Here is a 22,826-nt window from a genome sequence, read left to right on the forward strand (position 1 = left end):
ATATGTTTACATTTAAATCATTTCTTGAGACTAGTTGAGTTGAGAGTTCTTAGTACATTAGCCATTTTGGAATTTTGACATTCCGCAAGGATCAAGATTTTACAGTTTGTATAGACCCAATCTAATAATCTCACAAGGTCATCGTCCTTCCTCTTTTGTGTTTTGGCAATGTTTACTAATTGCTCTAACATGTAAACCTGAGATGAAGGGCTTGTTTTGCATACATCCAATACAAGTAATCGGGACTCAAAATTGGTTTTCCCTTTTACTCCAGATATACTTACCACATGAAGCATATTTGTATCCAGTTCATGTCTATTCTCTAGGCCATTCACTATATGAGCAAATTGATCTAAATCGTCAATAATCATCTTTTGACTTCGAAACAAACTCGAAGTTGAGTTGATTACTGTGTTTGTTAGTAAATCAACCAAGGCTCCATTTGCTAGAGAAGTACATTGATAATCAAAACCGATATCCCAATTTTCCATCTTTTGTTTGGTATATTGCAATAGATCAGTCATTGCATTAATGATTATTGTGCTCCCTGCAAGGTATTGCGATATTAGTGCCACATTTGTACCTCGAATTGCACCTTTGATCAAATGCGAAAACTCATCCATTATATGAGAAGGTGGTGAATTGGGAGTAAATATTTTGTTGAATTGATTTGGATTTATTATGTCCTGCGAAATAGCATAAACACGTATCCTTCTTTGATAGTCCATAATCGAATTCTCCAAAATTCTTCTATGCTCATCGTGTTTTTTTATTTTTGCAGAAATAGTATTATACTCAGCTTTAACTTTATCAAATTCGCTTTGTTCGATTTCTCCTTTGAAAATCTTATCCCGAACCTCTTGGCTCACCATACGTAGTTTCAGATCTAGAGTTTTTCTCACTTGTTGGAAATTATTCATCTTTCTCTCTATTTCTTGAATTCTAGCCTTTTCCGACTCAACAGAAATAATATAGGTATTCACTGTGTTCAAAGCCGTCAGATGGTTCTCGCGAACAGTTTCTAATTCCTTTTGCTTAGTAACAAGGCGAGTTTGGGACTCATTTTCCTCTTTCTTCAAGTTAGCTAATTTCTCTCTAGTTGCTTCCTCACTCTTTTTGATCTCTTCCTTAAGCTTAATCTCAGCCAATTCGGTCAGTTTACGTATTTCTTCATTAATTTCAGTTTTTTCTCTTTTCAAACACTCTATTTTCTCGATCAATTCACTATAATCAAAATTTTTCACCTCATTCAACTCCTGAAGCATTTCAAACTCCAATTCTCTAAATTGATTGTTCAATTTCATTTGATTTTCTTCGAGTTTGATGTCAATGAGTTTTTCCTCGTTTGCCACATTTTGTAATACTGTTTCTTCCATATATTCAAATGTCTCTTGGTTCTGACTTATTTCATCCTTGATCGATTCCAACTTTTGACTATAATTGCGATTTATACGACGTAGTTTGTAAAGCTCCTCTGTCAAATTATCTACTCGTTGTTGCTTTTCTCTATACTGCTCATTTAGTGAGAAATATGCCTCATTTAGTTCATTGGACCTTGTAACATTTGTATTGGCAGAAAAATTGCGCAGTAATCGTGGTGGTGCAATGGAGGTAGGTTTTCGTGATAGCCTGCTTTGTATAGACAAAATCCTGCCACGTTGATCCTGAGACAACTGGGTATCCTCGTAATTTAACGATTTTTCATGTGTACTCATGGGCATGGGCAATTTAGACTCAAATATTGAAATATTTGGTGATGAATTCTTCTTCACCAGTGGTTTGATCATTTCTGAACCTGAAAAAGCACGCCGTTTTGGTGACAATGAACGCATTATATTCAAATCCGTTTCCTCAAGCGGCCTTTTATGACCATTGCTCAGCTTAATCTGTGACATCTTTACTCTAAAAGAAAACCTATTTGAATCTTTATCTACAAGACAAGTGTTTCTGTTACTTGAAACAATTTGTAAACATTGCACAAAGATAATCAAGACACATTTGGTAGCGAATACCAGAATCACTAGCCAGTTTATTAATAGTCCAGTAAGGGCTAGTCTCTGGGTAAGGGCTAGTCTCTGGGTAAGGGCTAGTCTCTGGGTAAGGGCTAGTCTCTGGAGTAAGGGCTAGTCTCTGGGTAAGGGCTAGTCTCTGGGTAAGGGCTAGTCTCTGGGTAAGGGCTAGTCTCTGGAGTAAGGGCTAGTCTCTGGGTAAGGGCTAGTCTCTGGGTAAGGGCTAGTCTCTGGGTAAGGGCTAGTCTCTGGAGTAAGGGCTAGTCTCTGGGTAAGGGCTAGTCTCTGGGTAAGGGCTAGTCTCTGGGTAAGGGCTAGTCTCTGGAGTAAGGGCTAGTCTCTGGGTAAGGGCTAGTCTCTGGGTAAGGGCTAGTCTCTGGGTAAGGGCTAGTCTCTGGGTAAGGGCTAGTCTCTGGGTAAGGGCTAGTCTCTGGAGTAAGGGCTAGTCTCTGGGTAAGGGCTAGTCTCTGGGTAAGGGCTAGTCTCTGGGTAAGGGCTAGTCTCTGGGTAAGGGCTAGTCTCTGGGTAAGGGCTAGTCTCTGGAGTAAGGGTTGGCTCCTAGAGTAAAGGCTAGTCAGTAGAGTAGGCTAGCTCCTAGAGTATGCTAGCTTCTAGAGTAGATTAGTCTCTAGAATAGATTAGTCTCTAGAATAGGCTAGTCTCTAGTTGTAGGACAAAGAAGAGGACAAAGAAGAGGACAATGACAATGAATCTCGCTCTTCTCTATAGTGTCGGTCAGAAGCGACACTATCTCGCTCTACTCGATAGTGTCGCTTCGCTCTACTCGATAGTGTCGCTTCGCTCTACTCGATAGTGTCGCTTCGCTCTACTCGATAGTGTCGCTTCGCTCTACTCGATAGTGTCGCTTCGCTCTACTCGATAGTGTCGCTTCGCTCTACTCGATAGTGTCGCTTCGCTCTACTCGATAGTGTCGCTTTGCTCGATAGTGTCGCTTTGCTCGATACGACGAAGCCAAACCTAATTTATTAGTAGCTACAAAGTATTGTTACAAGCTAGTCAATACTGCTCCACAAGCTCGCTTCGCTCCCTAGTGTCGCTTGACTACTTTCTTCTCTACTACATGTCCATCATCTACTAATAAACCCTTTCCCAAAGTCAAAATAAATCTCAACGCAAACCAATGAGATTCATCCCATAAGAATGTGATATACTTATTTCTCAAGCTTGCTAATAAAAATTGCTTCAATGTCTTGCTGTAATCAATTACATTGTAGTAGTCGTATAAAGTACTAGGGACACAAGCGGCATTAACAAACAGCCACAAAAACAACCAAACTACAACAACTGATATGAAACAAGGCCTTGCAACTGGGTTGACAATAGTGAGTTTTTTGAGGGTCTGGCGTATTGCATGTATAATGACAAATATTTTCAATAATTTTGCAAAACCAAATAACAACGCCACGGGCCCACTATATTCATTGATTCTCAAGTTTTTAGCTACTCTCTCGACTGAACTCAAGCCGTCAAATTTATCTGACCCAAGAATGCCTTGAACAACATTGTAATGCTGCATGTTTATGTAAAGAAGATTGATATCTTCTTTGAAATCAAAATAGCGCGATGCAAATGAGGGTATCACAGTTAACATCGATAATAGTAAAATCTTCTTGACACTTGGATCATTATAGTTGGAGTAACTAAATCCGTAACCCATGAGGAATAAAACGGTGAAAATATCGTCGAGACTAGCTACAACATACTCTGCATATTCAATAATTGGGAAATCGAAAAAAGCCAATACAGCCGTTATTGCAAAAATCGCCACTTTTGCAAGCTGGAGCATTATTACTGCTTGGAATATAATGGGTCTCTTTGTCCTTATATAGTAAAACAACTGTATTACCACAAAGGAAGTTACGATATTTACAATGGAAAACCAAATGTCATCATAATTTCCATAGTAACTCTTTTCCTCGATTTCTACCCTATACTCGTACTGATCAATCTTAGGCGAGTAGATACACCAAAGCCCAGGAATTTCAATATTGTAGGATAAGAACTCTTTTAAAACATCACTCTTTTTGTATTGCGTATTATCTGTGTTTGCAAATGTAAACTCTCCAAATTGGAAATACTCATCCAATTTCCCATCTGTGACTAAGAAATCGAAATTTGGTAAATCTTCAATAGTTTTGCGATGCTCGTATTCAAATAGAAGAATGGGCAATGGTAATTGGCCCAAGGTCTTGGTGATTGCAATTGTTGTTGGTGATTCAATGTTGAAGCATGCTGCGTTTCGCAATTGGTCTAAATGAAATTGTCTACTATAACACAAGGAAAAAATGGATAGCAACGGAATCAACAGTTTGGTCCACATTATCTAGCAAAAGACTACAGTCCTTCTTCCCTTCCTTTCTATTGTTGGAATAGCCCTAGGGCGTTTAATCGGTTAAATGATGAAAAATCTTGGAGAATTTCATGGGGTTATAATTTGGTAGCGAAGGGGTCGAGAAACGGCGCTTTAAAGGAAACCCACACGACAAGGAGGATCCCCCGCCTTTGTCGTTACATATTAGCAACACTATCGAGCAGAGCGAGATAGTGTTGTAACAAGCTTCAAAGTGCTCCACTATTCAGCGAAGCGAGATAGCTTTATAGCAAGGTAGTCAGTGTTGCTCCACTATTGAGAAAAGCGAGATAGTCTATATCTACTCTCTCTTCTCTCTATTGCCACGCTATCGAGCAACGCTATCGAGCAACGCTATCGAGCAGAGCGAGATATTGTTGCATTAAACTAATCAGTATTACAACACTATCCAGCAAAGCGAGATAGTGTTTTAGAAAGCTACTGAGAGTGACTATCGAGCAAAGCGAGATAGCTTTATAGCAAGGTAGTCAGTGTTGCTTCCTAGTGCCGCTCACTATCGCTACTCTCTACTCTTTATATCCACTCTACTCTTTATATCCACTCTACTCTTTATATCCACTCTACTCTTTATATCTACTCTACTCTTTATATCTACTCTACTCTTTATATCCTGCTCCACTAGCTCGCTTCGCCCCCCAGTGTCGCTCCCTAATGTTGCTTCCCAGTGCCGCTCACTATCGCTACTCTCTACTCTTTATATCCACTCTACTCTTTATATCCACTCTACTCTTTATATCCACTCTACTCTTTATATCTACTCTACTCTTTATATCTACTCTACTCTTTATATCCTGCTCCACTAGCTCGCTTCGCCCCCCAGTGTCGCTCCCTAATGTTGCTTCCCAGTGCCGCTCACTATCGCTACTCTCTACTCTTTATATCCACTCTACTCTTTATATCTACTCTACTCTTTATAACCTGCTCCACTAGCTCGCTTCGCTCCCTAGTGTTGCTTCCTAGTGCTGTTCACTATCTCGCTTCGCTCGATAGTGTCGATAGTGTCGATAGTGTCGCTCCCTAGTGTTTTCCCAAAAGGGAAATCAACCGTTTTCTTTCATTTGGTTGCGAAAAAAAGCACAAAAATACCCCCCCAAAAAAAAGGTAATCCATTACCTAATCACACAAGCCATGTATTATATAAGCAAAAATAAAGCGTGCCAAATCTCATCGCTCTTTATGGAAATTTCCAATCCCTTTCAACCTTACCTCTTTACTTGTTGTCTCTTTGAAGGGTATTGCATAGGGCTCTGGCTATTGGTTGATTGTTTGAGAGTGGAAGAGACAGGAAGCTAAGAGGTTGTGGAAGAGACAGGAAGCTAAAAGGTTTGGTTTTTTTTTCAGTGTGAGCTGCTGCTGCTGATCATGAACAGCGTTTACGCAAGTGCGCCTCGAGAAAGTTCAGTAGTTGGAGTTAAACATCATGAAAAGGGCGGCCCACCTTCTTCCTCCTTGACTACAACAAATCCCCACTTCAACTCCAACTCGAATTCGATTTCCAATTCGTCTAGTGGTACTAGTCGCTTTGTTAATGGCAATGATTTCATAACATATATAATACCCGATTTCAACGCTGTCAAGTATTTCCAAAAAGATTTTGTTACTTCAAATGAATTTTATATTATTGAGGAATCGGAGGTGAATGGGTTTGAGTTGTATTTGGTGGAACAGTGGGTTATAAACCGTAATATTGCTACCGTTGTTACCACTTATACCGGAAATGAGCAGTCAAAAATAAGCGTGGTAAGGTTTACAATCATTAAAAAACCCACAAAGTACTATCCCATCCGATTCCAAGAATACTTGAATGAAATAGTTTTGAATCACTCCAAAATGAAAACCGTAGACAAGGCAGATAAGGAAAAGGCAGATAAGGAAAAGTTAGGTACAGAAAAGCCAGGCACGGAAAGCCGATCAGATAGCGCTAATGAGCTTCTCACTATATCGAAATTATCAACCGAGCTGTCAACTTTAGCGCCAACGGTAAAGAAAAACAAGTCCTCTTCAGACTATGTCAACGAAGTTTGTTTTGTCACAAATTTGGCATCATTGCCGTCAAACTTGAACTTGATTCCAGTGCCGCATGGAGATACTAGGAAACTTGAAGCTCCATTTATAATAAACTACGATTTGAAAAAATTGCAATGCACAGGACGTTCAGCGTCTTTGGCCACGGACAGGATCTCTGACGCCAACGAAGCTAAATTTCGTCAAGTATACAAAATCTACAACATTAAAGTACCTATCAAATTTGCCGTGCGTGAGCTTGTGAATTTGATTCAAACATGTTTGTTTTATTTTGATTTGTTAGATGGAAGATACTGCACAGGCTTGCTCTGCGTTAAAACCGAGGAGGCAATAGTTAATTGGTGGAATTTGATAGGGCTCCCCCATTTCAACACTAAACCTGATCCTAGAAATGGGATTTTACCTTCGCAGACAGTGGCGGCAATAATAAGTTTAATTCTTAGTATTAGATTGAGATTACTAATAGTTGGTGTATCTGATACTCCCAAAGACCCCTTTGATTTTGAAACTTTTATGCTAGCAATAGGCCTATTTCAGAGACAGAACAAGATGGACAAGACTAGAAAATTGGATATGGAAACTTTGAATAAACTATTCACAATCACAAACTCAAAGTTGATGCCAGAAAAAGGGTCCAACTATTTTTATAACTCGACTTTTGTTCCAGGTGAGGCAGGCACTCACCATGAGTATGACCTTATGACATCATCATCATCATCATCACCACAGCAAAATTTCGGTTACAGTTCACTGTCCCATTTTTCACCCGGGGCCGGGGCCACATCAAAGCGTTTATATGGGAAAAAAGAGTTGAAAAAAATGGCCAATGTCATGAAAACCACGGTCCAAGATCATATTAATGCTGCGAGTACTCGGGATTCTGACGAGATGCAAATGCCAAAGAAGCCCTCTGGAGGCCGAATACGAAGTAAAATTGCCAAGTTGGCCGATAACGTTAGTCCATTGGATGTTGAGAATCTTGATTTGGAGGTGTTGGTGAAGCATTATTTGGTAGGTAAAACATTGATACGGTTATTTTGGGGTGCACAAACAAACAATGCATTGATAATGAATGATGATGGTGGTGGCCTAAGTGGTGGTGGTGGTGGGTTAGGTGGTGGTGGTTTAGGTAGTAGTAGTAGTAGTGGAGGAGATCCTAATGGACGATTAAGAGTCAGCGAAATTTCGCATCATAGACGTGGGGGGAAACAACTTGATGAAAGCCCTTCTCCCTTGTATGCATTTGAAAGTCTCAGGGATAAAATTATATCAAATCACAATATCCAATTAAGTGGTGATAATTCAAAATATTCACTAGGTTTGTCTCGAAGGTTTGGTTTGCCAAGCAGCAAAAAAAGCATGAGTGACGGAAAGCCAGCTTCGTTTTCGTCTTCTTCTCATTTGGAAGTAAATGGTGGACCCGACAATTACAGGTCTTTGAATACGTCGTCCGTTGTTGACTCCTTTTTACAGCTAGCTAATGATAACTCATCATGTGCAGAAAGTGAATGTTCTATTACCAAGAAACCATTTGATGCCAATTCTGCTCAAAACTTGTTAAAAGTCAATCACCCCTTGTTCCAATTTAAGCGCAATTTGAACAGAAGAAACTCGTGGCCATTTGTATTAAACAAGTATGAAGAGAATTTGAACACTTTGGTACAGTTTAAAGACAAGAATGCGGTTAATCCAGAATTGGTACAATATTGTGTAACGAGACCTAGAAGTGCCAGTACTTCATTACTTCAAAATAAACTTCTTTCTTCACTGGACGTCTCGGTAGCAACTATGGCCAAATTCTCACAAAAGTATTTAGATAATATTGACTCATTGATGAAGTATGAGAATTTAAGGAACCACTATTTTTATGGAACGAGCGACAATGAACAAGTTATTTCTAATGTTCAACTTGGAAAATCTTTCTGTTCGTTGAATGTCGATTTGATGAAGTTGAAAAATTTGAAAAATCAAATGAATGCAAATAAAGTGCGTATCATGGAGGAAGGAGTAGTTGAACATCTTCAATACAACTTGCGTACGTTGTTTAGTACTGTTGATCGTTTAAATTACGAAACTAGAATTGTTACGAAAAAAATGAATGAGTTGGAAGAAAACTTTAAAGTTTTTGAGCTAAAGTTGAAAGATGGTTGTCAGAATAAGATGAATAAGATGATTAATTTGTTATTGGTACTGAAGGACTTTAAGGAAGTATATCCCGATTTGTCTGAGCGCAAAAAGATTGCCTTTCAACTAACTGGCGATGAAACCTATTCAAGATTCAATGAAGAGGCTGAGACGATGAGTTTCATTAGACACGTTGTGGTTTTTTTTTATGATATACTTGTGGCCATTTTGCAGTGGTTTAAGTTTGAGAGGACTCATATGAATCTTGAGAGAATCAGAGAGAGCTGGATCCAGTTGGATCCTTCAAAATCGCTCATCAAGAAGACTTATACGTATCTTGGAAGAGAGCCTTCTAGTGATAGTATTGCCTCTGTTGAATGAAAAACCATCACTTAAATATCGGTTAAATACCACTTAAATACCAGCTGAATATGAGTTGATATCAGCTAATATCAATTTTCCTGGTGAAAGTATACTATTTTCGTGCTTGAGTAGATAACAAGCTACTGAGTGTTGCTCCACTATCGAGCGGAGCGAGATAGTGTTGTAACAAGCTACTGAGCGTTGCTTCACTATCTCGCTCCGCTCGATAGTGTTTTTACAAGCTACTGAGCGTTGCTTCACTATCTCGCTCCGCTCGATAGTGTCGCATTTTTTGGTGAAAGCATACTATTTTCATGGTTGAGTAGATATCAACTTTTTAGGTGCTCGAGCGTAGGCTGTATGCTATTCTCGATATAGCTCTTCAACCTATACCTTGCTTCTTGCAATTCCTCTTGTTGGCTCTTATCATGCAGAATCAAAAATTCCTTTATAGTTTCTAAAACTTCTTGATTCTGCAAAATTAGATTTTCCAATTTTTCAGTAATAAAGTCTTGCTTCTGCAACTCCATAATCAACTGCAACTGTTCCCGTTGTAAATTTCTCAATATTTCGTCCTCGTTGCCCAAACTCAGCGTCAGCGTCGCCAATTCCATTTTCGCCAATTCCATTTTCGCCGAACCCAACCCAGCGGATCGCGACTCAATAAATTGTTCATAAACCTCCTGGGGTACCAATGATTTAACAGTTTCATGCAATTTCAACAAAGTTTCATTTGAGTCGTTGATCTTCTGGTTCAACATCGCAACTAGCTTTGAGATAGCCTGGAAATCATTACATACCGTTTCATTCATATTCCTAATTATCCTTTGCTCATCTCTTTCATATAATAAGAATGCCATTCCCTTTAATTACTTTTCTTCTCTTTTGAGTATGAGCCGCACAAGCACCACTATCGAGCTACTATCGAGCGACACTATCGAGCAGAGCGAGATAGTGGAGCGGTACTGAGCAGTACTGACCAGCTTGTTGCAACACTATCGACCAGAGCGAGATAATGTTGTAATAGAGAAGAGAGAGTGGACATAGACTATCTCGCTTTGCTCGATAGTCACCCTTAATAGCTTGTTACAACACTTTCTCGCTCTGCTTGACAATGTTGCTTGATAGTGTTGCTTGACAGTGTTGCTTGATAGTGTTGCGAGAGTAGACATAGACTATCTCGCTTTGCTCGATAGTGGAACATTACTGATTAGTTTGATACAACACCATCTCGCTCTGCTCGATAGTGTTGCGAGAGTAGACATAGACTATCTCACTTTGCTCGATTGACACACTTAGTAGTGTTTCACAACACTATCTCTCGATAGTCTATCGCTCTGCTCGATAGTGTCGGATAGTCACTCTTAGTAGCTTGTTGCAACGCTATCTCGCTCTGCTCGATAATATTGCTCGATAGTGTTGCGATAGTGCTCCTCAATAGTGGAGCAACACTTTGTAGCTTGTAACAACACTATCGAGCAGAGCGAGACTTTGTAGCTTGTAACAACACTATCTCGCTCTGCTCGATAGTGTTGCTTGATAGTGTTGTAATAGAAAAAAGAGAGAGTAGATGTAGGCTATCTCGCTCTGCTTGATAGTATACACTTGATAGCATACAACGCCCTGCTCGATAGTATACAACACTACAGCACTTAATAGTATACAACACTACAACACTCGATAGTTTACAACACTACAACACTCGATAGTATACAACACTATCTCCCTCTGGTCGATAGTGCTCGCTCTGGTCGATAGCAACACCTTGTAGCTTGTTACAACACTATCTCGCTCTGCTCGATAGTGTTGTCGTGGCCTTACCAATTGACACGTTTGAAAAATTTCGCTTAAAGCTTCTAACAAAATTACAAGAGAGAGTATCTTATTGAATAGTAGTACTGGTAATTGTTTTATACAAGTGGGGATTCTTTTTTAAGAGCAGGTGATCTTTTTTAAGAGCAGGTAATCTTTTTTCAAGGCAGGTAATTCTTTTCAAAGGGCAGGTAATTGTTTTTTCCGCTGGGTTGAGATGGTTACTATAGGTAATGTACATGAAGATTTGATTCATGACGCAGTTTTAGACTATTATGGTAAGCGTTTAGCTACATGTTCATCAGATAAGACTATCAAGATATTAGATGTCGATGCAAGTGACAATTATAAATTGGTGACTACTTTATCAGGACACGAAGGTCCTGTTTGGCAAGTAGCATGGGCGCATCCTAAATTCGGCCCCATATTGGCTTCATGCTCTTATGATGGTAAGGTTTTGATTTGGAAGGAACAAGCAGAAACGCAACAATGGTCGATAATCGCCGAGCACACAATTCATCAGGCTAGTATTAACTCGGTGAGTTGGGCTCCGCACGAGTTGGGCGCAGTGTTGTTGTGTACTTCTTCCGATGGAAAAGTCTCAGTTTTGGACTTCAACGACGACGGAACCACATCTCATGTAATATTCGAAGCACATGCAATTGGTGTTAATTCCGCATCGTGGGCTCCAATCACTAATTCCTCATCGAATAAAGATGCAAATTCCTTAAAGCAACAACGCAGGTTTGTATCGTGTGGGTCTGATAATTTGGCTAAAATTTGGAAGTTTGATCCAGCTTCAGACTCATATGTCGAAGAGGCAAAATTGGAAGGGCACACCGATTGGGTGAGAGATGTAGCTTGGTCACCTTCAAACCTAATACGCCCCTATATCGCTACAGCATCACAGGACAGTACAGTGTTGATTTGGACTCAGGACAAAGATGGAAAATGGCAGAAGCAAAGCTTGACAGAGGAAAAGTTTCCTGACGTTTGTTGGAGATGCTCTTGGTCGTTATCTGGGAATATATTAGCTGTCTCAGGCGGCGACAACAAGGTCACCTTGTGGAAAGAAAATTTACAAGGAAAATGGGAGTCTGCAGGAGAAGTAGAGCAATAGAAACTCCACTATCAAACACTATCACTATCGAGCAAAGCTTGATAGTGTTGTAACAAGCTACAAAGCGTTGCTCCATTATCGAGCAACACTATCGAGCAACACTATCTCGCTCTGCTCGATAGTGTCAATAGTGTCAATAGTGTCGATAGTGTCATGTATAAATCTAGACAATACTTGTTGTACCACCTAGAATCATAATCTTTATTCTTGTAGTGCTTCCTTTAAGCTTATTTGACCAGTTCCTCTTTCCAATGGCTGCGGCTGTGCGTCGCTCTTTTTCCAACCAATCATGAATATGACGTTGAACGTAGCGGGAAGCAATATACTTCCATCCAGTTGAATTTGGCCATGCAAACTCTTGTAAATCTCGTTCGCAGCCACAAGCACATCTCGAGGCAAATGATTTGCTCTAGATAACACTGCGTTCTGCTCTCCCATAACTTGCAAGTCTTCACACAAAGCAAGGATACTAGGGAATCCTTCAACTATGATGTCCTCTGCATCAATAGTAAGCATCGTGAATCCTGCCTTGTTTAGCAACGATCCAACGTCGTTGAGATGCACGAGTGGGGAAACTCTTGGTGAAATTCCTCCTTTTCGCTCTAGCTCTGCCAATTGTAAAGATGTTCTCAACTCATATAGTGTATCTCCTCCAAATAGCGTGCCCATGAACAAACCATCAGGTTTCAAAACTCGATTGATGTTTGCAAGAGCTTGAGGAAGGTCGTTGATCCAATGTAAGCTGAGATTGGATAATACAACATCATAGTGATTTGACTCCTGAAGAATAGTATGATCAAACTGTTCTTCGTCACCTACAAACTGGCTGATTCGGCCTGGAAAGTCGAAATCGTATTTCTGCCCCTTATCCCTATCCATGAGCTCCTGTGAGGAGTCAAATAAAACTAATTCCTTTATCTTGTCTCTTACTAATTTCTTATCCTCGTTCAATTGCTTAATAATCTTTTGTTCTATTTCGTCATTGGCCAACTCCTTGGGTAAACGACTTTCAGTACATAGATTCTTAACGAAATTCCCGCTATGACTACCAAAGTCCAATGTCTTATCAAATGGCCTTGTTATAAAAGCTAATCGCTCTATTGTTTTGATAGCCACCTCGTCCCTCAAATAGTCCTTCTTTCTCGATAGTAGAGGATCAAGTTTGGCTAGCTTTGATTTATGAATAAGCTTAGCCGCTCTGTCGAAAACATTGAATTGAGGATTGCTGGTGGTTTTCGCAACAGTTGCAAGTCTACGCAACATAACAACCTCCTTAATAAAAGCTTAAGGTCCAATTATTATCTAGCCTATACAATATAGCTGTTCTTTTCCCCCCTTTTTATCAACAGCGTCGTGATATTTTGATGGTATTTTGGGATGAGATGAGATGAGATGCGATGCGATGCGATGCGATGCGATGCGATGAGATGAGATGGCCTGTTTCGCGCTCTCTTTTCAATTGCAAGATGAAAAATACAACTCTGGGGTTGATAAGAAAGACTCCAAGGTCGATAGGCGAAATGTTCCAAAAGACGGTTAGGCTACGACTACTGGGCTTGGCACTATATCCACGACTTAGTCAATGTCTACGTTTACGTTGTGTAAGCTTTGTTCGACACAATACTATAGATAGATTTTCTACAGTCTCTATCGGTAAGGACAATAATAGCAAGGAAAACAAGAAGCTTTGCTGGACAAAGAGTGGAGATAGTTTGCTGCCGCTGGAACTATATGGATCTGTGAATGCTCCTAAGTTGGTGACGAGTATATCTACAGCTGAAGAGAAAATTGTGGAAAACATTTTGCGAATATATGACACAAGCGAATTGAGAAGAACCATTTCGGAATTGGAAGCAATGTCTTGTCTTGATGAACTGCCATGTATTGAGTTTTTGATCAAGTCACAAAGTGTTGACTTTAAGATTACCAATAATATTTGGATGCGGTATAGGAAAAGCTGCAAAAGTCAGCAAGAGATTGACAAAGTTGATTGGTTGTACTTGTACTTATTTAGATTCAATGCGAGCATGAACACTGTTCCAAACTTTTCCCACCAATGGATGAAAATAAGTCAAAACAATACTAGTCTTTTCCCGCTTTATATGCTGAGTTATATCTGCACGCTTATCAATACTAAGCAAAGCGAACTTGCCATTCAGTACTTTATGCAATTGTTGAATGATGAAACGATCAACGATATTGAATATCTACCAATAGCGAAAATGATACAAGTTTTGATTGAAGAAGATGACCATAAAAACTTGCTTCGAGTTTTGGAAGTCGTAGCGTCTCGCCAACTCGCCTTGATTTCCGATAGTTTATGGGTGAATATATTAGAGTATGGGTTGAAAATGAACAACTACGATATTGTGCTACATACCTATCGAAATTTCATAATGAGACAGTTTCCATTGGCAAAAATCACTATTGATGATGTAATTCTACAGCGTGAAAAGCCCAATGATTTACTTTTCATCTCTTTTACCAACAGCCTATTAATGCAAATCTTGCGGTGTTTTTCCTCGCATGGAGATGTTGATCTGACAATAGATCTCATTGAAAGTCATTTTTTCCACAAAGTTGTTGCTGGAAGAGAAACCATGAGCGCAGAGCTCTGTGTACAAATTATAGAAAGTCATTGCTATAGAAAGTCACAAGGTACTGAAACTGAAACTGAAACCGAAACTGAAATTGGAAATTCCATCCAGTCTATTGTTGAGTTGATTGATGTTTTTATAAGACAAAGCTTTGCTTCGCGGTCGGAGCAAATTGAGGCTGAGGATTTGTTTTTACCCGTGAGTCTGAAACTTGCTTCCTTAGGTATAGGCAGCGAGGATTGTATTGTCACCGAATTTGAGATGAACCAGGTGTTGAAAAGCATTAGAGAAAATGACTTTCATGACAGAACAGTGAAAATATTCAATGCTTGTTTATTAAATTATATCTTAAACTACGAGGTGCATAGGGAGACATTACAGATGGTATGTTTTTGCGAATTTAGCCCCGCCTAGACATTTAATGTAGGGTAATAATAAACTGCTTGCTTTGCATAAAGTCCAAGTTTCTAATGTGATTGGTGCCATATTTAAATTTTTTTTTCTTTTTCTTGATTTTTTTTTAAAGTATCACAAACCATTAAGGTACTTGTTGGAAAAAGTACATTAACCATCGATTGCTGCTCTTAGGTCTTCTTCATTGATCTCTATTGTTTGCGAGCTTCCCAAATCTTTCTTACGTTGGTTTTGCGATTTTCTCAAGCCACAGATACTGTCATCGTTCAGATCAAAGTCATCCTGGAAATCACTATTATTTAAGGTCAAGTGCGGTAGTGTAGTTGAGTCAAGTGAACTCAACATTGTTGAGTCGATGGCCATGCGAAGGATGTTATTTGCATGACAAGCTAACTCATCTTCTTTTCCCACCTCTTTTTCCACTTTCTGTTTTACCATTTCCCTTTTGGTTTCCTTGAACGGAGAAATTGTTAGTCGAGTAGCTTTTCTTTGTGGTGTAGATTGCACTTTCTTTGGAGTAGAGTCATCTGATTCTTCGTTATGAGACAGTACTCTCTTGTTTGTGGCACTGACCTGGGGGGACACAACATACTGCTCTACTGGCTCGCTTTGCTTCATAATGGTCTTGGTCTGGGGGGACCCTAAATACTGCTCTACTAGCTCGTTTCGCTCCCTAGTAGTCTTGGTGCCATCTTGAAAGATTTTGATATTGCTACTTGGATATACCATACTATCATAGTAAAGGGTATATTGAGAATTAACTTTTGGAAGCTGCTGATACTCTGAATCACAATGAGGTAGTTCGATCTTGTACTTGCTAATAATTTCCCGACTCTTTTGTAGCAACAGTTGTAAGGGGTCTTCACCGGGCAAATTGTCACAGAAACTCTTGCTTATTGGCTGATCAATATATTTATACTCGTTTTGATGCTTTAATGGTTTATATTCGTCTATTATATTAATTGACTGTTTGACATGATTATTGATAACGTCTTGCATTTTGCTTAAACCCTGTGATGACTTGCTGAGTTACACAAGAAAGAAAGAAAGCTTTTTACTACCCTCTTGACGTTCTTTTAGATTATAAGATCTTGAAGTATACATGAGTTTCTTGACATGTATTGTTTACTTCATTTCCCAATTGGGATTGACCGATTTGGCAATTAATTTTGCAGCAAAAAAAAAAAAAAAAAAAAGAAAAAAAAAGAAAAAAAAAAACGGTCAATCTGAACGTTTGTACGAAATGTAACACCGATTGGGAAATGCAACATCAGCAATTTTTTTTGATGTTTCATCTAATCATCAAGATGGTGGAGCACACTAGCTGCTACCGACACAATCGACACTATCGACACTATCGACACTATCGAGCGAAGCGAGATAGTAGAGCACACTAGCTGCTACCGACACTATCGAGCGAAGCGAGATAGTAGAGCACACTAGCTGCTACCGACACTATCGAGCGAAGCGAGATAGTAGAGCACACTAGCTGCTACCGACACTATCGAGCGAAGCGAGATAGTAGAGCACACTAGCTGCTACCGACACTATCGAGCGAAGCGAGATAGTAGAGCACACTAGCTGCTACCGACACTATCGACACTATCGAGTGATACTATCACGCTCCACTCGATATACTCAAATTTGTATACTCTTTTCACTTTCATTATTCTTTCCACTTTACCATGGATGTGTCTCCTTTGATCTTCCCAGGATGGGGTTAAATTTACTCCCCCTCTGCACCAGTGTCGTTTTCAGTGTCGCCAGCAGCTAGTCAGTGTCGGTAGCATCTAGTCAGTGTCGGTAGCAGCTAGTCAGTGTCAGTAGCAGCTAGTCAGTGTGTTCCACTATCTCGCTCTGCTCGATAGTGTCGCTCTGCTCGATAGTGTCGCTCTGCTCGATAGTGTCGCTCTGCTCAATAGTTTTGTACAAACTTTCCAAAGCAATTGGCTGCAAAATTTGTACATTTTGCACTACCAATGGGATGATTTTTGTAAGAAAAAAATGACAATGTATGATTGGTCAGAAACCACCTCAATGAGAGAATAGACTGATAAAAGTAAACATTGAATAGATAAGCCATTGGTATAACTATATACAGCCTGCAAACATTACGGTTCTCCGCTTCCCCCTACCCCCCCCCTTTGGAAGCGCCAAAGAGTTAATTTCCAACTGTAAATGGGTCCAATTGCAAAATGCTCTCTTGTAGATGCTTTATCGTTGGTAATGTCATTGCGTCACAGGTCTCTGGTGAAAGCTGTCTTTCAATTTGGTTTTGGCAACTTTGTATTCCTCTGTTTTCACGTTGGTTTGGCCAACCTTGTATTCCTTTGTTTCTTCATATATTCTTCTTGTTGTTTGAATTTCTCGTTGGTGTCATTACCATGTAGACTATCCACGGGACATGGCAATACCGAATTAGCACCTACTAGCATAACACATATCACAAAAGTCGAGCTGAATAATGAATGAGTAAACCTATTCCTTTGAGTTGCCTTTATATATTGAAACATTGAAAAATCTTTTGGAGAAAATAGTATGGGGGAAAAAAAAATGTATTTGATGTACACTAATATATAAGCCGTGTGTGGGAGTTTATGAATATATAGAAATCTCGTAGTAATGAATAGATAATAGTGTCACTAGTCAGTGCTGCTCTATAGTGTCTTGAACCTTGACGTTTGATGGGTATTGAATTTTCATTCATGGCATTAATGTTTGTTACTAGGAAAATACATCACCCTATATGCAGGTCATCGTAAGAAATTTTCATCCAATCAACGAACTGGCGATGGTAGTAGACATTATCAACACTATCAACACTATCAACACTATCGACACTATCGACACTATCGAGCGGAGCGAGATAGTGGAGCAGTACGTAATAGTAGCACTATTGACACTATCGAGCGGAGAGAGATAGTGGAGTAGCCTGTAATAGCAACACTATCGACACTATCGAGCGGAGCGAGATAGTGGAGTAGCCTGTAATAGCAGTACGTAATAGCAGCACTTAATAGCAGCACTTAATAGCAGCACGTAATAGCAGCACGTAATAGCAGCACGTAATAGCAGCACGTAATAGCAGCACGTAATAGCAGCACGTAATAGCAGTACTATCGAGCGAATAGCAGCACGTAATAGCAGCATGTAGTAGCAGCACTATCAAGACTAGATAAGGGCGACACTAGCGAGCAAAGCGAGTCAGTAGAGCGAGACCAGTTGAAAGAGAGAAGAGAGTAGAGACATGGACTATTTAATAACTACTCACTACTTTGAGTTTTGCTCCACAACCATCTCATTAATCATCCTGCTCCTATAAGATCTTGCTCCAGCACCATCTCACAACAACACCCTACTCCTCTAACATCTTGCTCCAGCACCATCTCACCACAAGATCCTACTCCTCTAACATCTTGCTCCAGCACCATCTCACCACAAGATCCTACTCCTCTAACATCTTGCTCCAGCACCATCTCACCACAAGATCCTACTCCTCTAACATCTTGCTCCAGCACCATCTCACCACAAGATCCTACTCCTCTAACATCTTGCTCCAGCACCATCTCACCACAAGATCCTACTCCTCTAACATCTTGCTCCAGCACCATCTCACCACAAGATCCTGCTCCTCTAACACCCTGCTCCTCTAACATCCTAGTCTTTTGATTTTCTACTCCTCTAGTTTTCTGCTCCTCTAACATCCTGCTCCTCTGGTTCCTCACATTGAAGTTTGTCAACCGAGTTGTGGAGAAGGTGCATACAAATAGAGAAAAGAGAGATGAAAAGGGTAGTTTCAGGTATAGCCCGTGTGCTCCACTATCTCGCTCTGCTCGATAGTGGAGGCGATAGTGTTGTAATAAGCTACAAAGTATTGCTTGATAGTCGCTTGTTGCTCAACAGTGGGCAGTTAATCAGTATTGCTCGATAGTGGGCAGTTAATCAGTTTTGCTCGATAGTGGGCAGTTAATCAGTATTGCTCGATAGTGGGCAGTTAGTTAGTGAGTAAGCTATATTGACTATATAGTATTAATGTCTAATTGTGCTCCACTATCTCGCTCTGCTCGATAGTGGAGCTCGATAGTGTTGCTATCTACTCATACACCTTTTGAGTACCATTCTTAATCAAATCAAATCCAGTCAGCCATTTTCTTTCACTATTAACCTCTTGCTTTGTTTTCTTCACATCTGTCACTTCAACTTTAACCAATTCCTTCACCTGTGCCAAAGAGTCTGCAGAAGTTGTACAACACTTGACATATGCTACTTGGTTCCTTCGTTTCAACCCTAATGCCTTGAGCGTGTTACGGGTCCTTAATGGCATCCCTATACCCGAACGGATCTGGGTCACCCTATAATATAGCGTCCTAGCCGCTGGTGTCAGTATCATAGCCATCTGTAACAAACCAAAAAAGCCTATAACCAAAAGAGCCTATACCAAACTGTGCCAGCTACAACCTATACCAAACCTAAAGCCAAATCTGTTAATCTCTGACTTGTTCAATCAACTCTTTATAAAGATCTTTCTTCAAGAGATTTTTTTTTTTCACCTTGAGATGACTTGTTTTACACTACTGGTTATGATTTTTCAATGGATGAGGATTTGCAGTATGTTGAAATCTATAGAAATAATGACAGGTTACAAGAGGAAATAGACAAGCTGTTGAGAGATGTTGGTTTGATATTGAATAATGCGTTATTAGAAGGTGATAAGAGGATTTTGTGTCATGGCATTTTGACAAGATTCAATAATTTTATTGAGGAATACGAGCCTCAACCTCAGCTTTTAGAAAGTCGGTTACTTGGTTATATTGAGAGGCTACTGAGCTTTTTTTTGCAAAATGACATTGTTGCCGAGTCTATTGGGTCTAGCGTATATACGCTTGCTAGAATCTGTGGTTTCAAAACTGTTATTTTGAAATTCCCGACAAATGTATACCTTGTCAATACTTTGATTACAAAGTGCCAAAATACAAACATTGACTCGGCAAAATTTGTTTGCCTTTTATGGCTATGCAACTTGGTGCTTGTTCCGTTCCCATTGAATACAATTGACGTGGTTATGCCCCAAAAGATTTATGCCATTGGAATGGAAAATTTGCAAAAATACACAAATTGTTCCAAAGTCCAAATCGTATCGCTGATGCTCCTTTCAAGATTGTTGACTAGGGCGGACTGTGTGCTGAAGTTGGACCAGTACATAGATGACGTTGATGCAAACTGGTTCACTACAACCTCAAACAACTCAAAATTGGGGCATTTACTAGTGATAAACAAGATTTTGAAAAGAACACAATTGAAGCAGTTGCAGTTGAACAATGTTTACAATTGTATCATTGTTGATATCCTAGAGTTTAATGTATCAAATTTGAATGTGTTGTACATGATCAAAATTCTAAGCAAATTGGGCAGCACTTGCATCCAACAAAATAACTACAACATGGCTAGTCAAATTATAAACAACTTGATCAATGATATTTTGCTTGGTGATGTAATCACATTTGATACCAATTTAAGATACGCCATGGCCAAGGCCATAACTTGCATAATAACGCAATTATCAAATCAAGCAATCAATTACCAAGAACAATTGATCCAATTTCTCATCAAACTAGTAGATACAGAGATGAGTGACGACGAAGTAAATATACCAAAAACGCATACAATGTTGCTAACTTTAGGGTATATCTCATTGCTGAAGAAAAATTTGCAAACATATGAAAAAGATTGTCTTAAAATCGCAACTAGATTTCTATTTTTCAATGTTAAAAGAGGAACGTTGCGCTTGGGAAGCCAAATTCGTGACTCCTCGTGTTTTCTAATCTGGGCCATTGTTCGAAATAAAAAAACGGGGATAGAAGGAATAAGAAGGGCATTTGTTGATCTACTAAAAGTTTTAGTGTTTGACTCCGAATTGATTTTGAAAAAATGCAGTCTTGCTGTGATTCAGGAAATCTTGGGGAGGTTTGGTAGTGAATTGGTACCTATAGAGAATAGTGAATTGAAAGGTGAGTTTATTGTCAAATTTATAGAGACCCTTGGGTCTTTACATTTAAACCAAAGAATATGTTATATGTTTATTGACCAGTTTTACGATAAAATTGATTTAAGCTTTTTAATTTTGCCATTGGTCAACATTATTTGTGAAGAAAATGGTGATGGTCTGTACTTGAACAAATTGATTGAACAGCCAAAAGATGATAGAGTACGTTTAGTGCCGATTCAAGAAATTGAATTGAGCTTGATTGAGACGCGATTGATTAAAGCCCACAGATGGCATATCTTTCATGATATTGAAAAGCTTCAATATTGTGTTGCGGAGTTATTTGACAAGTTTGAAATGAATGCTTCAAACAGTAATTTGATCAAGGGATATTTGATTTATTTAAAGGATAGAAAATTGGATGATAATGATTGGCATAATCTTTTCAAAATATTGAAATCTGATAAATTTGTCGAGGAATTTCGACAAGTAATTTCAACTCAAACAGAGTTACCATTTGAAGAGATCTTGTATCATTTACCGTACAGCTCGGTTTTGTCGCACACATTATTCAACTTCAAATACTTTGATGTGACTGAATATGAGAAAATTATCAATTTATTAAAGAGCCCTCAAGTAAATGCCTATATCAGGGCCAATCTAATCGAAAATCTTGCTTCCAATATACCCGCTCATTTCAAGATTGAAAAGCTTTACGATTTATTTGACGATTATACCATCACTGAGCAAGGCGACGTTGGGTCGAGAATTAGAATGAATATGATCAAACTAGTGCGTGATAATAGAATAATGGATGATCAAGTGAAGCTCAAATTGGCTCGTTTGAGTGGTGAAATCATGGATAATCTTAGATATGCAGCGTTTGAAACACTAACTGGAGAAACGAAATTTTCTTGGAAAAGTTTGTTTGCCTTGATGGAAAAGAATGCTGACGCTGATTTCGAAATGAAAGTGGAACTTTGGCGAGGTGTAGTGTTTACTGCGGGGTCATCAATTGGAAATACCAAAGAGATTAACCAATCAATTAAAGAACTTTTGCTTTATGCACCTAAACTCAAAGATGTTCAAATCTTGATATCGTTTTTGCAAAAGCCGGTTTCTCGTCGTCAAATGTCAAGTAGAGAGAACAAATGTATACAAGTTACTTTACAGTTGATATTGAAATTGTTCCAGTGTAACTACCAGTTTCCCGAGGGGATAAACTACATGGAGATATTTATAAAGTGTTACAATTTGCACATCAATACCAGGAATTTAACTCGAATAAAAACGGTTTTACAAATATTTTATCAGCTCACCTTCAAATCACCTTCTTTGCAACTGAAGGTGTATTCTAGATTTTCGTGGATCATAAACAGTTGTCCCTTGAATGAGATTAGAGTATTTCTTGGTGAAGTTATTCTTTTCCATATAGTGAATGATTTGAATAATGAGACCATTTTTGCACGATATGAGGAAATTGACTGGTTCAAAATTGATGACTCGGTTAAAGAGTTTGTAAATGATATTCTCACTATGAAAACGGGCTCACTATGAAAACGGGCTCACTATCGGGGAACGGGCTCACTATCGGGGAACGGGCTCACTATCGGGGAACGGGCTCACTATCGAGGACCGGGCTCACTATCGAGGACCGAGATAGTGATTAGTCACCTACCTCCAAACACTGAGACCAACCCCTAAACCCCTAAATCCCCAATTCCCTTACCATTCCCTTACCATTCCACCTACAAATCCCCCTACAAATCCCCCTACAAATCCCCCTACAAATCCCCTTACCATTCCCTTACCATTCCCTTACCATTCCCTTACCATTCCCTTACCATTCCCTTACCATTCCCTTACCATTCCCTTACCATTCCCTTACCATTCCCCCTTCCATCCCACCATTGTCATCGTTGTTGTTCTTGAAAATTGGCCTCGGTAGCGCAACTATTTTTGTTTAATTTTTTTTTCAATGAGATGA

General features: G+C 39.3%; 10 protein-coding genes across 10 annotated transcripts; 4 read left to right on the forward strand and 6 right to left on the reverse strand. All coding sequences in view use genetic code 12, as the record gives it.

Annotated features, from left to right (window-relative positions):
- Positions 1-17: 17 nt before the first annotated feature.
- Positions 18-1,895, reverse strand: USO5 (Uso5p; the record flags this gene model as incomplete). Its single annotated transcript, XM_049322761.1, has 1 exon — positions 18-1,895. One exon carries the CDS (start codon positions 1,893-1,895, stop codon positions 18-20), a length of 1,878 nt encoding a protein of 625 aa, XP_049181346.1.
- A 1,162-nt stretch (positions 1,896-3,057) lies between these two features.
- Positions 3,058-4,350, reverse strand: KGF56_001620 (uncharacterized protein; the record flags this gene model as incomplete). Its single annotated transcript, XM_049322763.1, has 1 exon — positions 3,058-4,350. The coding sequence occupies one exon, from the start codon at positions 4,348-4,350 to the stop codon at positions 3,058-3,060; it is 1,293 nt and encodes a 430-aa protein (XP_049181347.1).
- A 1,413-nt stretch (positions 4,351-5,763) lies between these two features.
- KGF56_001621 (uncharacterized protein) lies at positions 5,764-8,931 on the forward strand (the record flags this gene model as incomplete). The annotated part of the gene is made up of 1 exon (XM_049322764.1): positions 5,764-8,931. The coding sequence occupies one exon, from the start codon at positions 5,764-5,766 to the stop codon at positions 8,929-8,931; it is 3,168 nt and encodes a 1,055-aa protein (XP_049181348.1).
- A 311-nt stretch (positions 8,932-9,242) lies between these two features.
- Positions 9,243-9,725, reverse strand: KGF56_001622 (uncharacterized protein; the record flags this gene model as incomplete). The annotated part of the gene is made up of 1 exon (XM_049322765.1): positions 9,243-9,725. The coding sequence occupies one exon, from the start codon at positions 9,723-9,725 to the stop codon at positions 9,243-9,245; it is 483 nt and encodes a 160-aa protein (XP_049181349.1).
- Positions 9,726-10,942: 1,217 nt separating this feature from the next.
- SEC13 (GTPase-activating protein) lies at positions 10,943-11,845 on the forward strand (the record flags this gene model as incomplete). Its single annotated transcript, XM_049322766.1, has 1 exon — positions 10,943-11,845. The coding sequence occupies one exon, from the start codon at positions 10,943-10,945 to the stop codon at positions 11,843-11,845; it is 903 nt and encodes a 300-aa protein (XP_049181350.1).
- Positions 11,846-12,046: 201 nt separating this feature from the next.
- On the reverse strand, positions 12,047-13,108 carry KGF56_001624 (uncharacterized protein; the record flags this gene model as incomplete). The annotated part of the gene is made up of 1 exon (XM_049322767.1): positions 12,047-13,108. One exon carries the CDS (start codon positions 13,106-13,108, stop codon positions 12,047-12,049), a length of 1,062 nt encoding a protein of 353 aa, XP_049181351.1.
- Positions 13,109-13,311: 203 nt separating this feature from the next.
- On the forward strand, positions 13,312-14,856 carry KGF56_001625 (uncharacterized protein; the record flags this gene model as incomplete). Its single annotated transcript, XM_049322768.1, has 1 exon — positions 13,312-14,856. One exon carries the CDS (start codon positions 13,312-13,314, stop codon positions 14,854-14,856), a length of 1,545 nt encoding a protein of 514 aa, XP_049181352.1.
- Positions 14,857-15,006: 150 nt separating this feature from the next.
- Positions 15,007-15,855, reverse strand: KGF56_001626 (uncharacterized protein; the record flags this gene model as incomplete). The annotated part of the gene is made up of 1 exon (XM_049322769.1): positions 15,007-15,855. The coding sequence occupies one exon, from the start codon at positions 15,853-15,855 to the stop codon at positions 15,007-15,009; it is 849 nt and encodes a 282-aa protein (XP_049181353.1).
- Positions 15,856-18,161: 2,306 nt separating this feature from the next.
- Positions 18,162-19,180, reverse strand: MRPL33 (mitochondrial 54S ribosomal protein uL30m; the record flags this gene model as incomplete). The annotated part of the gene is made up of 2 exons (XM_049322770.1): positions 18,162-18,537; positions 18,960-19,180. The coding sequence occupies 2 exons, from the start codon at positions 19,178-19,180 to the stop codon at positions 18,162-18,164; spliced, it is 597 nt and encodes a 198-aa protein (XP_049181354.1).
- A 267-nt stretch (positions 19,181-19,447) lies between these two features.
- On the forward strand, positions 19,448-22,396 carry KGF56_001628 (uncharacterized protein; the record flags this gene model as incomplete). The annotated part of the gene is made up of 1 exon (XM_049322771.1): positions 19,448-22,396. One exon carries the CDS (start codon positions 19,448-19,450, stop codon positions 22,394-22,396), a length of 2,949 nt encoding a protein of 982 aa, XP_049181355.1.
- Positions 22,397-22,826: the final 430 nt, after the last annotated feature.

Source organism: Candida oxycetoniae, assembly GCF_023343755.2.
Source record: "Candida oxycetoniae strain CBS 10844 chromosome Unknown scaffold1, whole genome shotgun sequence".
In the NCBI taxonomy this organism is placed as follows: domain Eukaryota; kingdom Fungi; phylum Ascomycota; class Pichiomycetes; order Serinales; family Debaryomycetaceae; genus Lodderomyces; species Lodderomyces oxycetoniae.